General features: G+C 39.0%; 1 protein-coding gene across 1 annotated transcript in view; it reads left to right on the top strand.

Annotated features, from left to right (window-relative positions):
• LOC126190852 (anoctamin-8) overlaps positions 1-21,711 on the top strand; it is a 191,448-nt gene that overhangs the window by 45,011 nt on the left and 124,726 nt on the right. The window contains exon 6 of the mRNA XM_049931440.1: positions 4,311-4,417. Within this exon, the coding sequence (XP_049787397.1) occupies positions 4,311-4,417 (107 nt within the window). The remainder of the gene's footprint in view (positions 1-4,310; positions 4,418-21,711) is intronic.

The following is a 21,711-nucleotide window of genomic DNA, read 5'->3' as shown; positions in this document are numbered from 1 at the left end:
ATCATTATTTCAAACAATTTATTTGGGATAAACCCATACAGTTTGGATTCAAACAGTGGACAATGTGTTATGCAGAAACAGGATACTGCTTTCATACAGAATTGTACACTGGGAAAATGAATGATGACAGTGAGGTGCAAGGTTTGGGTGCATCAGATATAATGAGCAAAATATCTATGGTGAACAATCCCTATAACCACATTTTCTTTTTTGATAATTATTTCACTAGTTTTGATCTAATGAAAAACTTAACAGACCAAAATGTAGCAGCAACAGGGACAGTTTGATCAAACCATATAAATAAATGCTCTCTCAAGTCAGATAATGAATTCAGAGAGGAACCTTGTGGAGCTGTGGATTACAGATTTGATGTCAAAAACAAAATATTCTGTGCTGTATGGAAAGAGAATAAATGTGTACAAGTCTTGTCAAACCATCAAGGAATATATCCAAAGAAGAAAGTAAGTAGACGGTCCAGATTGGAGAAAAAAAGATATGCAAATACCCCAGCCTCTCTGTATACATCTCTACAATAAATTCATGGGTGGAGTGGACAAACTTGACTGGTATATAAGTAAATATAGAATAAAAATACGTGGAAAGAAATGGTACTTCCCATTTTCACAAACATAATTGATACTGCAGTAGTCAATGCTTATGTATTATAATGTCATGCTAACTGCAATATACCCCTTTTAGAGTTAGGAGGCAAATAACTAGAGGCTACATACAAACACAGTCTATTTTTAACCCTAAAAGTCTTGGTAGACCATCACTGCGGAAAAAGACCCAGAAACAGTGAGAAAAAAATCCATTGGGACATTACCTAGAAAGAACCTGTGAGGGAAAACAAAGAAAATTTGTGATATGCAAGAGGAACGTGTAAAAAAAAAAAATATATATATATATATATATATATATATATATATATATATATATATATATATATATGTCTGCTTGTGTCTGCTTGTGTCTTGTATGTATGGATGGATATGTGTGTGTGTGCGAGTGTATACCTGTCCTTTTTTCCCCCTAAGGTAAGTCTTTCCGCTCCCGGGATTGGAATGACTCCTTACCCTCTCCCTTAAAACCCATATCCTTTTGTCTTTCCTTCTCCTTCCCTCTTTCCTGACGAGGCAACCGTTGGTTGCGAAAGCTAGATTTTGTGTGTATGTTTGTGTTTGTTTGTGTGTCTATCGACCTGCCAGCGCTTTTGTTCGGTAAGTCTCATCATCTTTCTTTTTAAATAAATATATATATATATATATATATATATATATATATATATATATATATATATATATATATATATATAATGTAGGCTTACATATGGAATGTATGGAACAGTGGCATCAATAAGTTTTTTACTTACACAAATTAAAACAGGAGTTCATACGAAATGTAATTTAATTTATGTCTAAGTAATCAATAATAAACAAAACTGTAAAATATTATTGCAAATAAAATTTGTTTCCAATTATTCCTTTTTTTTTCATGTCATCTGCCACGATCCACATTTGGGGCTTTCTGAAAAAAACTGCTATACTTTTGAGAAACGTATTCTGTAGATAAAAGTGGTATGTCAGGTTTAAACGTCTTACACAAATAAACAGAATTTCTCAGGAAATTTTTTAAAAAAAATGATCAGTTAATGGGTTAATATATTCAGTTTAGTTAAATTACTATCCTTGTAAGTCAAAAGGTTATAGGTGATCATAAAAAAGTGGGTATATGAGCAGATTTAGTATAAAAGGTTCTTTTTTGAGCAGCTACCACAGCAGTGAATTTACTAAAAGAAGGTGGCATTTTCCATTTTTGCTGTATTAATTTTATTTGGTCATGACTAGTTTGACTTCTAGGCTATTCTCAAGTGATGTGTTTCTACAATAGAAAACTATACCTTACATAATGTAATGTCAGTGTCTTTAAATTTGTGTTTTCTGTTTGTTTTGGTTCACAAATGTTGTCTTGCTGGTTTGACAGCTTGACAATTGCAAAGGTTTTTAAAGTTATCAATGTAAATATCAAGCTGTCAAACCAACAAGACAGCATTTCCAAACCAAAACAAATAGAAAACTCAAATTTAATTACGCTGACATTTCATTATGTAAGCATACTTTTCTATTGCAGAACCACAAAATCACTTGAAAATTACACAGCAAAAATGGAAAATGCCACCAGCTTTCAATATGAAAGTGTTTTCTGTAGATGGTCTGCTGAAAAGGCCTTTTTCCATTAGATCCTAGGAGGAGAAAGTGATATTTAAAGAGTTACATAGATCTTCTCTATACATATATCTAACAGGAGGACATGGAATGAAGCATACCAGTGTGTCTCAAACTACATGAAAAAGGAAAGGTAAAATGCTCTCTAAAGATTTACTCATAGAATATAAGGAAATATCAAGTGATAGATCTCGTAATGGCATGGTAGCCATGTGGTTAATATCACAGACTCGCAAGTCAACAGCTGGAGATTCGTTTCCCCCAAGTTCCATCATTTTTTCTTTCATTTTATATTATTCCCCATAATTATAAATGATTAGGTATAAAATTTTAATATATTTAAACAGCTCACTTTATGTACACAAAATTTACGTAATCAATTTAGTTAAGATTACTATTCTTACAAATGAAAAGGCTGTAGGCCTCCACATTGTAGCACACTGATAAAATTTTGCACAAGCCGCCACTGCCCATTTTCATCTTTTCTTTACCATCAGTAAAAATGTGTAGAATACTTTACAATGGAAAAAAAGTGTTGTTGTGGATTTGTACTGATTTCTGAGGCTTATCCAATACAACGCATGAAAAGGCATATCTCTGGGTAGCTTAATAATTCCTTTTCTTTGCACAATATTTCTACAGCTGACCAAGTTATGTTTAATATTAATAAGAACTACCACAGCTGTATTAAAAATATTTATTATGACACAACCAGTTACATCATCAGGGACACTGCAAACAGTCTTTACAATGTGTCAGAGAATTATACTTATATCATGACTCATGAAGACTAATTGTCATACGTAATGTTTGAAGGCTCAATGTGGAACATAAAACACACAAACACAAAACACACACACACACACACACACACACACACACACACACACACACTGCTGATCACCTGGCAGACGCACGATGAGCAGATATCTTTGTAAAGTGCTGTAGCATACTCGTAGCTGAATTCCAAGTAGAGCATAACATTGTGACACCTAGCCACTATTTATTTGTACCAGTACACAGTACACTGGGTGTAAATTTTTTTGTCAGTTGGCATGATAACAATCTTAACAAATGTTGTTTTATGGTTACACTTGTTTTATGATGGCACTCCTCAGAGACAGCTCATTGCCTAACATGGTTCACTTGGGCATGTTTATGATATCTATTACAAACTTACTCCCTTCCCTCAACTATGCTAATTGCCTACCAGATGTATGGTAACATGCTACATTGGCATGGAATGCAGTAGACACATTTATCGAGGGCAAATATTGTCCTTGACATTACAAAATATATGCTTTATATTTGTTGATGGGAGTGATATACATTGAGTACTTCCATACCAGTTTACAGATTTGTTCATAGCTTCGGCCAATATGAGGTAACTATGAGATTTTCTTTTTCTTTGTTGACCTTGGTCTCTTCCACAACTGTTTGTGATTCTGGCTACAATGTTCACTTGATGTGGTAATCTGAGTACTGATTGCTTTGAAGAACTCTCTGCTGATTTCTGAAATTAGTCAGCAAAGATCTATATAGTTGATTCTGTGAACTGGTGTGGTACAAAGTATTCAGTACAACCTCTCTTTGTGGAGCTGGAGCTGTATATGCAGTTGTTCTAAAATTATTTTAGTTGATTTATTAGCTCAGCTGTAGTGAATACAATATTGGAGCTCTGTTTGCTTATCAACAAGGTAGTTCTTGTTCACATTTTCATCAAAAATATTTATCTTTATAAACCAATCTCTTTGTAACAAATAATGGAAATTCTGTCATCTCATGACAGAATGTTAAACCCTAATCTTCCTTCCCTTAATCATGAAGTCTGTAGATATACTGCTTTAGTGGATCCTGGAAGAGTTCAGCATCAGTCATTTCATGAGATTCATTAACATGACTAACCTGCTGTAACTACATACTGTGAAAGCTAGAAGAGCGTTAACTGTGCTCGTAACATCTTTGTTACACCTCATATCTCCACTCCCTGCCTCACACCCCCACTCCACCTCTTCAGATAAGACATTTATGACAATATCATTAAGACTTCAAGGCCACAGGTCTCATATGTTTCTCTTGTTGTAGATGATATCTGCAATTACTTTGGAGTAAAGATCACAATGTACTTTGCATGGCTGGGTCACTACACCACAGCCCTCATTGTGCCTGCAGTGGTGGGGTTAATTTTCTGGGTAACGTATCTCTATTATGATGCCTGTGGTATGTAGCTGCCTGTACCCTTTGTAGTGTGATTTGTGTGTAGAAGCATGAAACATAAGTAATGTCCACTCAGGTTCACGTATCTAATAACTCATTACAGTTTGCCTGAAAGTGGTCATGTATTTCTGCAAAGTGCACATTACAGTAGTGATCTTTGCTTTGATTGTCTATTTTCACATACATTTTTAGTGTGACTTCTTTTTGTATTGTTTGTTATAATTCTGATTATTTTATCTAAATTTGATGTGAATCAAGATTTGTGCTGTGAGTATTGCTTGTGCACTCTCTGAAAACAGTGATGTGTCAAACACCCCTAACTGAAAATATTTGACAGTACTGCATCTGAATTGCTGGAATTTGTTATAATTGCATCTACTTTATTGGAGTGGTTTGTTTCTTGTTATGGAGTGCAGGCAAGTCTACAAACATTGGCCAATTATCAATAGTTAAACAGCAACTAATATATTACAGTTCAGAAATTGGCAATAATTAACTAGACCTAGAATCAGCCATGGAAAACTATAATGATATACCACCATAAGACTCAGTGAGGGGATATAGTAAATAAGACACTGGACTTTCATTCTAGAGAAGCAGGGTTCAAATACCCCCATACCACCCAAATTTAGGTTTTGACTGTTTTCTTAAACTGTTTGTGATGAATGCTGGAATGGTTCTTTTGAAAATGATATTGCTAATTTTATCTCATCTTGCTCTACCATACTTGGACTCCACCTGACCTTGTTATTGACCCTAATATTCCTTTCTTCCTTACTACGTAGTATAAAATTATGTATTTTTTTTATTTACGAAAACAATGAAAGCAGTTCACTGTAACAGCTATTCTTTACATAATGAGCAAATGTCATGTAAGTTGTGTGTGTGTGTGTGTGTGTGTGTGTGTGTGTGTGTGTGTGTGTGTGCGCGCGCGCGCTCTTTCATTTTTTGACAAAGGCTATGGCCGAAAATTTAATTCTGAGAGTGTTATTGTCTTTTTTACAAGCCTGTCTGCAGCTCAGTGATCATCTTTACAGTGAGTTGCTACCTCTTCTCATTAGTATTGATTCTCAGTGTATTCGCGCAAATTATCTATTGCATGGATTGATCACTGCAGTCTCATTTTATCAACATGGTGTCTGTGACTCATGAATAGGTGGCCACACGAGTGGAATTGTGCAACAAGTGAAACCGCAGGCCATTTTTGTACGTATCTCTAATAGATGGGGCCTGCCAATCTGAAGCATGTTGTTTCCCATTAATGCTCAGTCCCTGCCTATCAGATCTAATCTCACCAATCTGTCTGCCTACATCTACGTCCATACTCCGCAAGCCACCTGACGGTGTGTGGCGGAGGGTACTTTGAGTACCTCTATCGGTTCTCCCTTCTATTCCAGTCTTGTATTGTTTGTGGAAAGAAAGATTGTCAGTATGCCTCTCTGTGGGCTCCAATCTCTCTGATTTTATCCTCATGGTCTCTTTGCGAGATATACGTAGGAGGGAGCAATATACTGCTTGACTCCTTGGTGAAGGTATGTTCTCGAAACTTCAACAAAAGCCCTTACTGAGCTACTGAGCGTCTCTCTTGCAGAGTCTTCCACTGGAGTTTTATCTATCATCTCCCTAACGCTTTCGCGATTACTATATGATCCTGTAACGAAGCGCGCTGCTCTCTGTTGGATCTTCTCTATCTCTTCTATCTACCCTATCTGGTATGAATCCCACACCAGTGAGCAGTATTCAAGTAGTGGGCGAACAAGTGTACCGTAACCTACTTCCTTTATTTGTGGAATGCATTTCCTTAGGATTCTTCCAATGAATCTCAGTCTGGCATCTGCATTCCCGACGATTAATTTTATATGGTCATTCCATCTTAAATCACTCCTAATGCCTACTCCCAGATAATTTATGGAATTAATTGCTGACCTGCTATATTGTAGCTAAATGATAAAGAATCTTTCTTTCTATGTATTCACAGTACATTAGACTTGTCTACATTGAGATTCAAGTGCCATTCCCTGCACCATGTGTCAATACGTTGCAGATCCTCCTGCATTTCAGTACAATTTTCCATTGTTACAACCTCTCGATATACTACAGCATCATCCGCAAAAAGCCTCAGTGAACTTCTGATGTTATCCACAAGGTCATTTATGTATATTGTGAATAGCAATGGTCCTATGACACTCCCCTGCGGCACACCTGAAATCACTCTTACTTCAGAAGGCTTCTCTCCATTGAGAATGACACGCTGCATTCTGTTGTCTAGGAACTCTTCAATCCAATCACACAATTGGTCTGATAGTCCATATGCTCTTACTTTGTTCATTAGACGACTGTGGGGGAACTGTATCGAATACCTTGCGGAAGTCAAGAAACAGGGCATCTACCCGGGAAACAGTGTCTATGGCCCTCTGAGTCTCTGGGTTTCACACGATCGTCTTTTTCGAAACCCATGCTGATTCCTACAGAGTAGATTTCTAGTCTCCAGAAAAGTCATTATACTTGAACATAATACGTGTTCAAAAATTCTACAACTGATTGACGTCAGAAGTATAGGTCTATAGTTTTGCACATCTGTTCGATGTCCCTTCTTGGAAGTGGGGATGACCTGTGCCCTTTTCCAATCCTTTGGAACGCTACGCTCTTCTAGAGACCTATGGTATACCGTTGCAAGAAGGGGGGGCAAGTTCCTTTGCGTACTCGGTGTAAAATCGAACTGGTATCCCATCAGGTCCAGCGGCCTTTGCTCTTTTGAGTGATTTTAATTGTTTTTCTATCCCCCTGTCATCTATTTCGATATCTACCATTTTGTCATCTGTGCGACAATCTAGAGAAGGAACTACAGTGCAGTCTTCCTCTGTGAAACGGCTTTGGAAAAAGACATTTAGTATTTCGGCCTTTAGTCTGTCATCCTCTGTTTCAGTACCATTTTGGTCACAGAGTGTCTGGACATTTTGTTTTGATCCAACTACCGCTTTGACCAAAATTTCTTAGGATTTTCTGCCAAGTCTGTACATAGAACTTTACTTTCGAATTCATTGAACGCTTCTCGCATAGCCCTCCTCACACTACATTTCGCATCGTGTAATTTTTGTTTGTCTCCAAGGCTTTGGCTATGTTTATGTTTGCTGTGAAGTTCCCTTTGCTTCCGCAGCAGTTTTCTAACTCAGTTGTTGTACTACGGTGGCTCTTTTCCATCTCTTACTATCTTGCTTGGCACATACTCATCTAATGCATATTGTACGATGGTTTTGAACTTTGTCCACTGATCCTCAACGCTATCTGTACTTGAGACAAAACTTTTGTGTTGAGCCATCAAGTACTCTGAAATCTACTTTTTGTCACTTTTGCTAAACAGAAAAATCTTCCTACCTTTTTTTAACATTTCTGTTTACGGCTGAAATCATCGATGCAGTAACCACTTTATGATCGCTGATTCCCTGTTCTGCGTTAACTGTTTCAAATAGTTCTGGCCTGTTTGTCACCAGAAGGTCTAATACCTGTCTGTGTGTGGCATGATGCAGTGGATTCTCATGGTTTATCCATGGACCCAGGACTGCGGTGCTATAGGCCATGGGCGATGGACTTCAGGAACTGCGACTGTCTCACTGCAAGTACATTGCATAGTGATGCATTTTATAGACATTTTATTTATTGTAGTACATTTTGGCACTTCGAAAGTAGTTTGTATATTGGAAAGTGTGGACGATAAGAAGAAGAAAATCTTGACTGTTGCTGGCGGTTTGTACGCTATGTACTAATATACACTAAGTCAGGACTTAACAACTGGCCGCTTTTGAGCGCGAGTACTCACGTCTGCTCAGGCACGTGCTCGCGAGCAGCTGCAAGGTCGCGGAGTAGGGAGGGAGGGGAAATGCGCGCGCACGTATGAATGTGATCTCGCGTTCTTAGCAGATTTAACTAGCCATCTGAATACTTTGAACATTTTACTACAAGGTAAATATCTGCTAATTACTCATTTCATAGATCGAATACGAGCTTTTAAAATGAAATTGACACTTTGGGTGAGTCGGCTGGAAACAGGAAACCTAGCTCATTTTCCTAAATTATCATCCATGCAAGATGTTCACAAAGACTGTGAACGTTATTCACATAGTTTAGTTGATCAGCGCTTTCAAGATCTGACAGCACTAGACAGTGATTTTGATCTGTTCTCTCCATATTCAGCGAATATTGAAGAGATTCGTCCTGAGCTGCAGCAAGAAATTATTGACCTGCAGTGTGACAGAGAATACAGACACAAATTTCAGAACAAGAAAAACATTTTGGAATTCTACAGACACTTCCCTCAGGATAGATTTCCTCGTTTGCACAAACTGGCGGCTACAATAATATCAATGTTCGGTTCCACGTATGTTTGTGAACAACTGTTCTCTGCAATGAAATGTAACAAGATGCGCCTGAGAAACGCATTGTCTGATCAAAATTTAAACTGCACGCTGCGCCTAAAATGCACAAGAACAATTACTCCGAACATAGACGCAATTGTAAAGGGCAAAAAGTACAAGATAACCGAGAATCCCACACTTCAGTGACACCTTTTATTGTGTAACAGTTCACAAATTAATGCGAATGTAGAGGTATACACTAAGCTAATAAAATTATGTGGCATGTGTACATTCTCCTTTACTTGTTTTATTTGTTGCAGTAATAATTCGTGAGTGATATCCCTGCAGGTGGCCGCGGATTTACATAGACTGGCAGCAGCTGTTGTGTGCCCCACGTGACTTTCCCCACTCTCCGCTCTGATCCGGTAGTGGGGGTAGCTTGCTCGCGCTGCTCCGTGCTCGCGCCTTGCAGCTCACAGCTTGCTCCGCGAGCACGTATGTTGTGAAGTCCTGCACTAAGTGATCAAAAGTATTCTGACACCCCCCAAAACATTCGTTTTTCATATCAGTTGCATTGTGCTGCCACCTACTGCCAGGTACTCCATATCAGCGACCTCAGTAGTCATTAGACATTGTCAGGGAGCAGAATGGAGTGCTCTGCAGAACTCATGGACTTCAAACGTGGTCAGGTGATTGGGTGTCACTTGTGTCGTACATCTGTACGCGAGATTTCCACACTCCTAAACATCTCTAGTTCCAGTGTTTCTGATGTGGTAGTGAAGTGGAAACGTGAAGGGATACGTGCAGCACATAAGGTACAGGCTGACCTCGTCTGTTGACTGACAGGGACCACCGACAGTTGAAGAGGGGACCATCACACAGGAATTCCAAACTGCATCAGTATCCTCTGCAAGTACTATGACAGTTTGGCAGTAGAGAAAACTTGGATCTCATGGTCGAGCGGCTGCTGATAAGCCACACATCATGCCGGTGAATGCCAAATGACACTTCGCTTGTGTTAGAAGCATAAATGTTGGACGATTGAACAGTGGAAAAATGTCATGTGGAGTGATGAATCATGGTACACAGTGTGGCGACCCGGTGGCAGGGTGTGGGTATGGCGAATGCCCAGTGAACGTCATCTGCCAGCGTGTGTATGCCAACAGTAAAACTTGGAGGCGGTGGTGTTATGGTGTGGTCGTGTTTTTCATGGAGGGGCTTGTAGCCCTTGTTGTTTTGCGTGGCACTATCACAGCACAGGCCTACATTGTTGTTTTAAACACCTCCTTGCTTCCCACTGTTGAAGAGCAATTAGGGTATGGCGACTGTATCTTTCAACATGATCGAACACCTGTTCTTAATGCGTGGCCTGTGGCAGAGTGGTTACACGACAATAACATCCCTGTGAAGAACTGGCCTGTGTTCTCTTTCATTTCATTTCTATTCAGTCATAGTCTAGAGATATTCAGATTCAAGCAATTCGTGTAGATACAGAACCTTACTAGCATCAGTCACTAGTCTGCTCAAGTTGTAACATCTTTCTTACGCCATGGCAGCGTACAACAGTGTGAACATTCTGGAATATACTCGTCAAATGACATCCACAGCAGCATTCATGTTGAGATTTCATGAAATATATGTATAATTTGCATTGTTCACAAGACATTAAGACTCAACTTAGTAAATAAGTCCTCAGATCATTTCTTGTTGGTTAAATGTTCAACTAAACCACACGCGTAAGTGCATAACAGATGTGTCCGTGTATAATCTCACACCAAGCAATACACATTGAAGTCCAAATAAGATTACTGTTACAAATGTAGAGTTCAGTTTACACACATCAGTCAATTTATTTTTGCTTGATAGACACACAAATTGTACATTCAAGAATTAGGTTGTAATCTATTCATTGCATACTTGATTTCAATGGACTAAGGCAAGCACTTGTACACACGCATATCGTGACCATTCACTAGTACTGGGGATAGGTTCTGAAGCCTAATCACAAAAAAATTCATAACCAAAACAACCAGAGATCCAATTAACATGCTCATGTAACTAAAGTACAGATCAGTAAATTATCATTCTTGTAAATTCAAATATTATGAGAAAGAAAGGTGCTACTCACCATGTAGTGGAGATGCTGAGTCGCAGATAGGCACAACAAAAAGATTTTCACACTTAAAGCTTTCAGCCAATGGCCTTTGTCAACAATAGACACCCCCCCCCCCCCCCCCCACACACACACACACACACACACACACACACACAGTCTGCAGTCTCGGGCAGCTGAAACCACACTGCGAGCAGCATCACCGGTGCATGATTGGAGTGGTGGCTGGATTGGGGAAAGGAGGAGGCTATTGCGGGGATTTTTATTTTTTATTTATTTTAGTATTATTTATTTATTTATTTCTATTTCTCACCTTGTCCACTACTTGCCCCACCTCCCCTGCCTGCCACCCAACCTGCAGCACTTCACTGTCCGCCATCCCCACCATACTATCCTTCCCCCTGCCCACCCCAGCCTCCTTCATTCCCCACCCATTCGCCACTCCCATCATGCATCAGGTCTGCTGCTCACAGTGTGGTTTCAGTTGTCTGAGACTGCAGTCGTGTGTGTTAGTTGGGTTTGCGTGAGTGCATGTGTGCACATGTGTGTCTATTGTTGACAAAGGCCATTGGCCAAAAGCTTTAAGTGTGCCTGTCTGCGACTCAGCATTTCCGCTATATGATGAGTAGCAACTTTCCTTCTCATAATATTGTTACATTCCAGCCTGGGTTTTCCATTGTTTGATTATGAATTCAACTCACGTACAGATCACTGGTGAGGTAACTACCACACATGGAAAACTGGTTCACTAGGTCATCAACCTAGTTTCTAATTGAAAACTCTCATAGATTAATTAATAAAAAAAACTTCATTATAACTAGTAGGTTGTAACAACATGATTAAACAATACTAAATATTCTCTTATTTTGAATTGATCAACATCTTTCTCATCTTACTCCTAAAACTTAATTAATTGGAAACTTGCACTTATATATAATTACACAGATACAGAAGTAAATAGTTTTTTTTTTCACATATGGAGAATCTTTGAACATAAAACCTAAAATCTGGCCACTTAAGGCTAAACCTAATAGGTAAATAAACTACATGTCATTAAGATTGTGAGCAACTGGTCAAGAGTAGTATCCCTTTAAGTCCTTTTGAATTTTCTTAGTCTTCTTAATAGAATTAGTAGTGTTTAAAGTTACCGTACTTTTGTTTCCATCTTGTGTGTGATTGAATCATCCTGATATCTTGGCTTCCTATTTGCTGCTTCATAGTCCTTGTCATTACAGTTTTTCATCTTTCTTAATTCCTGCATTCTCTTGATCTAGTGGTCAGTGGCAGATCTAAGTGCCCAGGGAAGTGCATAGTGGGTGTAGCAGTATCTACAGTTTAGTTTTGTATTCAAATTGCAAACTTATCCACTTATTAAGCCAGGCCTTTCCTCAAAAACCTGGACACATTTCAGTAAAAGTTCTAATAACTCTTTCCTCTGAAGGTGATGTGCCAATCGATTCATCAGTCTTGGCCCAAGTCTGCTCACATATTTTTGTAGCACCAGGCAATGGTTTTAATTTATCTGCAGCTGCTCAATCTATCCATCAAATTGTTAATCTTTGACAGTATTTTCCATGCAAGCATTCCTTAGCTAGGTTAACTGTGATTGAGACTCTTTTGTTTGTAAATTTCATCTTCTTCAAGCCTCGAGCCTTTTCTTTCAGCCATTTGAGTCCAAGTACACAGTCTATGACTAAATTTGGCACCACCGGGCATGTGCATAATGTAGTTACATTACCCAGCATTATTTTTAGTTGCTGCCATTTTACAACTCATAAACTCTCTCCAACAGCCACTACTATTGACAGTTTACCACAGAAAGAGTGGATACATCAGCTCTTTCCTGAATCCTTTGGAATAGTGCCATCAAGACTGCATTGATACAAGCTTCTATGTCTAGTATAGCCTTCTGTTTCAGTATGAACTGTGGATTGTGATATTTCAGTTGAGTTGAATTTATATGGATTTGGATCTTGGGAAAGTTCCTCACATATATCTCACCTATCGTTATACCATAGCATCAATAAAAATAAGCTACTACCACCACCACCACCACCACCACCACCTCAGCCCATATACCAATTCTTGACCAGTGCATTGGGGGTGAGATGTGGTCGCATTTATTTAATGTTGGTTGTGTCCAGGTAGGATAATTGTCCTCCTCCTTTTTTCTTGGCTCTCATGATGAGCCTTGGCCTCTTCTGCAATTTCCTTCCATTTCTCTCGGTCCTTTGCCAATACTCTCCAGTTTCTATATCCCATCTTCCTAAGATCTTCAATTACTCAATCATCCCATCTGGCTCTTGGTCGACCAAGTCCTCACTGCCCTCCTGGCTTTCCTTGTAATATTCTTTTTGGTAATTCTGTATCATTCATGTGAGCCACATGTCCTGCCCACCTCAGTCTGGATGATTTCACTATCCTTCTGATGGGTTGGTCTTTGTATATGATATACAACTCAAGGTTGTACCTTCTCCTCCATCTTCCTCTTTCACAAATTGGGTCGATAATTCATCCAAGCACATTTCTTTCAAATGCATCCAGTGTTTCAATATCTTTAGTTGTTAATGTCCAGGCTTCAGAGGCATATGTAAGCACTGGTTGTACAAGTGATTTATAGGTAGTTAATTTAGTGGTACGAGTCAGGAGCCTTGAGGATAGAAGTCTTGTTAGGGCAAAATAGGCTCTAATGGCTAGTATTAATCTCTGCTTAATTTCATAGGAGGTATCATTTAGATGTGTAACTGTCAAGCCCAAGTACAGGGCTATTACAAGTGATTGAAGCGATTTCATAAATTCACTGTAGCTCCATTCATTGACATATGGTCACGACACAGTACAGATACGTAGAAAAACTCATAAAGTTTTGTTCGGCTGAAGCCGCACTTCAGGTTTCTGCCGCCAGAGCGCTCGAGAGCGCAGTGAGACAAAATGGCGACAGGAGCCGAGAAAGCGTATGTCGTGCTTGAAATGCACTCACATCAGTCAGTCATAATAGTGCAACGACACTTCAGGATGAAGTTCAACAAAGATCCACCAACTGCTAACTCCATTCGGCGATGGTATGCGCACTTTAAAGCTTCTGGATGCCTCTGTAAGGGGAAATCAACGGGTCGGCCTGCATTGAGCGAAGAAACGGTTGAACGCGTGCGGGCAAGTTTCACGCGTAGCCCGCGGAAGTCGACGAATAAAGCAAGCAGGGAGCTAAACATACCACAGCCGACGGTTTGGAAAGTCTTACGGAAAAGGCTAAAGCAGAAGCCTTACCGTTTACAATTGCTACAAGCCCTGACACCCGATGACAAAAGTCAAACGCTTTGAATTTTCAGCGCGGTTGCAACAGCTCATGGAAGAGGATGCGTTCAGTGCGAAACTTGTTTTCAGTGACAAAGCAACATTTTTTCTTAATGGTGAAGTGAACAGACACAATGTGCGAATCTGGGCGGTAGAGAATCCTCATGCATTCATGCAGCAAATTCGCAATTCACCAAAAGTTAACGTGTTTTGTGCAATCTCACGGTTTAAAGTTTACAGCCCCTTTTTCTTCTGCAAAAAAAATGTTACAGGACACATGTATCTGGACATGCTGGAAAATTGACTCATGCCACAACTGGAGTCCGACAGCGCCGACTTCATCTTTCAACAGGATGGTGCTCCACCACACTTCCATCATGATGTTTGGCATTTGTTAAACAGGAGATTGGAAAACCGATGGATCGGTCGTGGTGGAGATCATGATCAGCAATTCATGTCATGGCCTCCACGCTCTCCCGACTTAACCCCATGCGATTTCTTTCTATGGGGTTATGTGAAAGATTCAGTGTTTAAACCTCCTCTACCAAGAAACGTGCCAGAACTGCGAGCTCGCATCAACGATGCTTTCGAACTCATTGATAGGGACATGCTGCCCCGAGTGTGGGAGGAACTTGATTATCGGCTTGATGTCTGCCGAATCACTAAAGGGGCACATATCGAACATTTGTGAATGCCTAAAAAAACATTTTGAGTTTTTGTATGTGTGTGCAAAGCATTGTGAAAATATCTCAAATAATAAAGTTATTGTAGAGCTGTGAAATCGCTTCAATCATTTGTAATAACCCTGTACTTGAAATGTTCAACTCTCTCAAACGTATACTTGCCCATTGTTATTGCATTTGGCATATTTTCTCTATGTGCTTTTCCAGCTGCCATGTATTTTGTTTTTTGTCCTCCACCTCTGTTATAATCGGTGGATTATTCCCCCACTCATTGTTTATGCTAGTGCAGGTTGATGTTGGTGCTGTTTATGATTTCCTTGATTTGTGTGATAACCACAACTGACTCTCCTTTCATGCCTCCTACTGTGGAAGTGATTATGATTGTTTGAGTTTCCATTTCCTTCACTATTGCCAGTAATGTATATGTTACTCACAGTGGAATTCAGTGAATTCGGTCCACTCACATTTTGGTACTGTCTGTCGTCCAGTGGTGAACTGAATCTGCGATAGTTGTTTGGATTAGTGGAACTTGCCTGATTGTTAGGCTGTGGCATACTTGCCTTCAGGTTCTCTTACAACATATCAAGAGTATCTAACACAGACAAGAACTCATCCAGATTTGAGTCATTCACATGTACTTTTCTTTAATTTTAGGTGTCAACTTGACCTTCAGAATCTGTAATAAATGTTTTCCCACAATTTGTTCCATCCAATATTCAATTTTATTAATGTATTTTTTTAAATACCTATGTGAATTGCCCTTTGGTATATTAAAAGACTCTGGCTCAAATACTTCTTGACGCAAATGCTCCTGTATCACATTTGATTAGTATTTTGCAATAAATGTATGAAATGACTCAGCTGCTTTAATGCCCATAATGTGGAGGTCTGCATGTGGCGTTTATGCTCGCTCGAATTACTCGCTGCTTGTAGTTCTGCGAAAGTCTGGCCGATGTCAGTACATCTGCTTTGGACATGGGGAGCAATTGCGCTAGACTACCTTGACACTCATTCGAGCATTTTGTGCTTGAATGGCCCAACCATCTCCTTTAGTTACCTAATCACCACTCAGCTGCCTGCTGCATAATCAAGGCATGTGAACATGACGGAAAGGAGACTGTGAAAATGAAACTTGATTCAAAAGAATTTATTGAGTGCAGAAGACAGTTGTTGTAGCAATGTTGGGAAGAGATTTCAGCAATGTTGGGAAGAGATTTTAATTAAAGACTGATGAAGATAAACTGGTGATATGAATTTGTTACAATCTTCAAGCGAGAAACGGAGACTAGTTGGAAAAAGTTGTTTAGAATGCTACAGTCTGTAGTTAGACACTACAATAAAACCAAGGAAATGCTTACGGAGAAAGGTGTCATTGAAAACTTTTTGGTTGTTATAATACCACTGCAAAAGAACTTGTGACCTTTTTAGAGCCATTCAAAGATGCAACAGTTCAGTTTGCTTTGTTATGGTTGCATAAATTGAGAAGTCATACTAACACAATGCCTAAAAATACAAAGGCATGTTTAAATTGCTGTAGATCCAATTTTATTGTGCAAAACGCCTTGTGTGTCCTGCAAATGAAAATTGTGCTTAATTGTAAAATGACAGTTTCACTGTCACTATTATTTGGCAGCACAATACAACTCTCATGTTATATGTTAACTATAGAAACTATGAGCGTGAAAAGTGTGCTGTCTCCGTCTCATAGAGGAGGATGTTGGTTCGAATAGTGCACAGAATAGTAACCTTTCTGTAATCACTCTTCAGATTGTTAGAAATGGTGGCTGTTTGTGATAATGTTGAGATGTGTGTCAGATTTGTGCTAAAATATCAGTTTCACATAAGCTAGAACAAAATTGTGGTATCTCAGTAATATCTTACTCAGTTTTTGTGATACCCGTAAATATTTATTTTGCACCACCAAGACAACATCAGCTGCACTTACCAGCAAAACAAGATGTAGTTCCTGCTTTGAGAGTGGCTTGACTGTGGACCATGTCATACATTTTCTACCAGTGAGGCTGATTTGTATTCAACGCAAATGGATAGTGGCGGGTATGACGATCCACTTGAGGGATGGAAGCGTGACAGTAGTCTATTTTCCAAGCTACCTAATTTAGTAAGAAGAATGTTATCTGTTCTCACCTCAAAAGCAGCTGGTGAAAGATATTTCAGTCAACAGGGAAACTTATCTTGCACAGACAAAGCAGAATTGATGTGAAATGAGTAGACGCTCCACAGACAATTCATTGTAATTACAACAATTACTGAGAATATAATTAGGAGACAATTTTGTTCGTGTTGGATTTCCAACTTCTTATGTGCTAAAATTCACGTATGTAATTTCGAATCAATAAAGCAGATAGTGTTACAAAAAAACAGCAACTTGGGTTTTCATTTCGAGACTAACCATCATTACAAAAGTTGATGCATAAGTTTCCTGTGAAATTTTAAACTGTTTCCAAATTTTGTGATTGTTTACAGCTAGCTAATTTCTCTTATGGACCATAATGATGTCAGAATTAGACATTACTTTACAAGAATATACATCTACAGCTTAACTAAATTGATGTGAGTGTAGTTCTGTCATCTGATTGAAAGATGACAGAAGCAACACCATGCAACACACACACACAGCAGTGTCTGTGCCAATCCGGGCAACGTCTGCCCTCCCCTCCCCATGGCACCTCATTTGAGCTCCAAGTATTCACACTCATGCATGCCGTGTCTGAGCGCACTGTTCTCAGGTGAGTTTGAGTGAACAAAATGCCCAATCTTCAGACCTCTACTGTAATGTGCCATCACCATATATGAAACCACTCATATAACTGATTGTTTGTGCTTCAGTCCACATTCGTGGCAAGACGCCTGTAAATGTATGAATGAACACAGTGAAATAAATTGTCTTCTTGTAAGGATTGAATACTTGAATTTCTGGTATTTAACAAGTTTCTCCTCCATCATAAGAGTGGCAAAGTCATTCCCTGCTCTGCCATATTGTATACAATTGGAGTGACTGTTTTGGATTGGTCAATGTCGGCTGCTACTGTGGAATAAATGGCTTGGTATGTTGCAGATTTCCTCTTCTTTTGTCACTAACATTAGATTGGTTATCCTACAACTCTCACTTTGTATTGGCTAATTCACAATTTACTGGTTCTATACGTTGATTTATTTCAGTCTGTTATTGAAGAAAATTATCTCCTATCTGTATTTTCACTTCTTTTAAATCTTTGGTAATCTCCTCCTCAAAATTATTCTCTGGCATATAATTGTCACAACAACAGCATTCACATCTTCCTGCACTTTGACAGTTAATTGATTGCCCTTACGCACAGCCAGGTGCAGAAGTAAGCATCGAATTTATCTTTCTGTGCTGTATACCTTTGGATTATAGTGTGGTCTTGCTCATGGGTCACACTTGAAACTAGGATAGTTCATCCTTCAACACTAACAACTACGTCTCCATAACCTTGCTTTAAGTTCAACATTTTGTCGTGTAAATTCTTAACAGCTTCAGGCAAATTCTTACTGTTTCCCTAATTTCAGAAATTCCTTTAAGTAGAGCAGAATGAGACTGTGAAAGTTCCTGTATTTTGCCCTGCAAAGCAGCATGAAAATTGGTTAGCTCGTTGTGGAGTCCAGCTCATACCTTTGCGATCTCAGAAAGTAAGGAAATCTGAATTCCTTGCATTTGCATGAATATTTCCGGCTTTAAACTCTCAGATAAATCTTGTAAAGTTTGCTGTTAGTTGGATGATTTCTGTTCCAGATCTTCTAATAACTCCCTTTTCTCGTGTTCAGACATACTGAATTTTATTCAAAAGTTGTATAAAAGGATCAAACGCCTCTTCTCTATACACGGCCTGCTCCTCAATTTCCATCAGCTGCTGAATATTCATTTTGCCCTGTTGTACCATTTTTAACTGGTGGTAGGTTACAACCATAACACATTCAACATATTAAAAATGCCTAACAGTTACCCCTTACTTTATAACAATTATTTCTACAACAGTGAACCAATGTCATGGTGAAAATTTTCGAACTAACGACAGCGATTGAAATGGCCAATCTACTGACTGACTGATACCTATAAAATACCCTGATATTAGTGAAGCAGGAAATGATTAGAGTGCATACACCTACAGTCATACAATTACGCAGCCCTTGGTATCACAAGTCCCCATCTCAGTCAGATACAGTTCAGTTTCATTTCCCAATGACCAACCATGGAGCAAAATACACAGTTTAGCACACTACACTACACAAAGCAAATACAAAGAATGTAATGAAACAAATCTATAATATTCATGTTTTACAACAAGTCCACCATCTCGTTGGCAAAATGAATTCTCTCTTACCATTTTTTTCTTACTCTGATTATTAACGAGTTTATATGTTGATGTTAAGTGTTTGAATTTTATTTATGATTTGGTTCTCCATTCTAAACAGACTGTATAAGTGAGGTGGAAACTCCTGTGAACAAAGAATATTGTCGATTGGAGGGACTTTGCCGTGTGGAATGTGGGCCCGAATAGTGAAGCTGGAAGCTCTTGTAGTGGTGGCATGAAATGGTTTTAACTGTGTAGCAGGCTCATCCGCAGCACCTAACACTCCTATGAAGCACATACCATCATAACTGAAACCTTGATTACTGATTAATAAATTAGGAAGCCAGTATAATTTGTTTTGAGTCTCTTCACTGATCTGTTATTTGACTCCTTCCTCTTGACAATTCCTTTTCCATTCATGTATTTCAATTGACTTCTTATATCTCATTAACAACATTCCTAACAACTTTTTCATACTGAATAGATACAGATCCAAAAGGTCATGATTACATACATGGAGATCTCACAGTATTCTCCACCAAAGAATAATCCATACACAGAGTGCATATTACATACATGATATAATGCACACATAAATACTAACAAAGAGATAGAGGGGCTGGCCAGTACTTACCTCAGCTCAGTACAGCTGATAGATTCACAAAACAGAACAGAAAATTTACATTCCTAGCTTTCTGAACTTTGTTCCTTCATCAGGGGGGGAGAGGGGAAAAGAGGGGAAGAAGGGAAAGTGGATTCAGTTATTCACAACCCAGGTTATGAAGCAACAGGGAAAGGTAAACAGGGACGGTAGTAAGGCTGAGATAAGTACTGGCCAGCCCCTCTATCTCTTTGTTAATATTTGTTTCACATCTTTATATGAGATTATCCATTAATCATTTACAATACACACACAATCATTTGCAAACCAATGGCACACTGCCAATATACATAACTACCACCATTAATGAAACAATGGAAATTCTGAGAAGGAATATAAACAGTGTTTGAAAAGGTAGCTGCTGCTTACCAATAAGGATGCAGACAGGCACAATTAAGACACTTACACATAAGCTTTCAGCCAGTCTTAGTGGGGAAAAGAGAAAAACACTCCATTCATTCACATATTCTGGCACTAGCTGCTGGAATATGTTTATAGATTCTATAATAGATGAATGTCAGTGATACAGTAGGTTTTTACGTAGACAAGCAGTGTCAGAATCATCACGTAAGAGATTCAGGCAATACTTTCTTTTAAGAAAGTTTTAATCTGCCAGGAAGTTTCATATCAGTGCACACTCTGCTACAGAGCGAAAATTTCATTCTGGAAACATCCTGCAGGTTGTGGCTAAGCCATGTCTCTGCAATATCCTTTCTTCCAGGAGTGCTGGTCTCGCAAGATTCGCAGTAGAGCTTCTGTGAAGTCTGGAAGGTAGGAGACAAGGTAACGTTGGAAGCAGAGCTGTGAGGATGGATCAAGAGTCGTGCTTGGGTAGCTCAGTTGGTAGAGCACTTGCCCGCGTAAGACAAAGGTCCCAAGTTTGAGTCTCAGTCCGACACACAGTTTTAATCTGCCAGGAAGTTTCACTTTCTTTTAAGGTAAGGAACGAAACAGCAGCAGGCACCCCCCCATCAATTTTTTGGAGTTTATGGGAATTGTCAGTAAATAAATACATACATGAATCGGGTGGTAGGCTCTGGTTATATGCTTAATAATTTCAAATTGGTTTCTATTTCATCTGCACATTAAAGTACTCGATGTTAATTTGTATAACAGATGATTCAAAGTAGCCCTTGGGAATCAGTGCAGTGCTGTACTGCTGTATTAGTGTGTATAGACAAAATCTTGTGGAGTTGTTGACATCTTACAGTTCATTAATTCGGTAGCAGTTGATATTTTGTTCTTCTCTTTGAATATTGTCAGTATAATTTACTAGTTATTGTATCATATAGCTTGGCGTAAAGTAATTAGTTGTACATAACTGTCCAAGTCGGGGTCATTAGCAAGCACACAATATCCATATAGTCCATCCAGAATCAGTTGGCTATTCCACACATCTGTGAACATCAGCCAGTGTTCTTTGAGACACTTAGTCAGCCCAGCCTCACTCATTGTAACTTTGCACCCTTTGTAGTACGTCCTCTTCATTGGTCATTTTGCTGAGCAATGAGATGTCACAGGAAAGGGGTGGACCAGCCAATGCCGATCTCCATCTCGACCAGTCTTGTCATGCTGCCCTGTGTTTTTTAATAGGTTCCATAATTATAAGCTAAGAAATAAAGCCCAACATCTGATGTGTTGCACTGTTTTGTCTAGCATCTTTGGACCAGAGAGAGAGACAATTTCAAGAGCCGCCTCGTTACTGTATAAGTAATTCTTTTGTGATTTCAGTGACATTTTCATGCAAACGCAGCTGGTTGTATTCTACCATCTGGTCTTCCACATCAGAGAACTTCGCTAATGCTATGCTCTGAATCATTGGAGACCAGCACCTA

This window comes from Schistocerca cancellata, chromosome 6 (genome assembly GCF_023864275.1).
Source record: "Schistocerca cancellata isolate TAMUIC-IGC-003103 chromosome 6, iqSchCanc2.1, whole genome shotgun sequence".
Classification (NCBI taxonomy): Eukaryota; Metazoa; Arthropoda; class Insecta; order Orthoptera; family Acrididae; genus Schistocerca; species Schistocerca cancellata.
The sequence above is the reverse complement of the archived record's forward strand: the minus strand, read 5'-3'. Positions and strand labels throughout refer to the sequence as shown.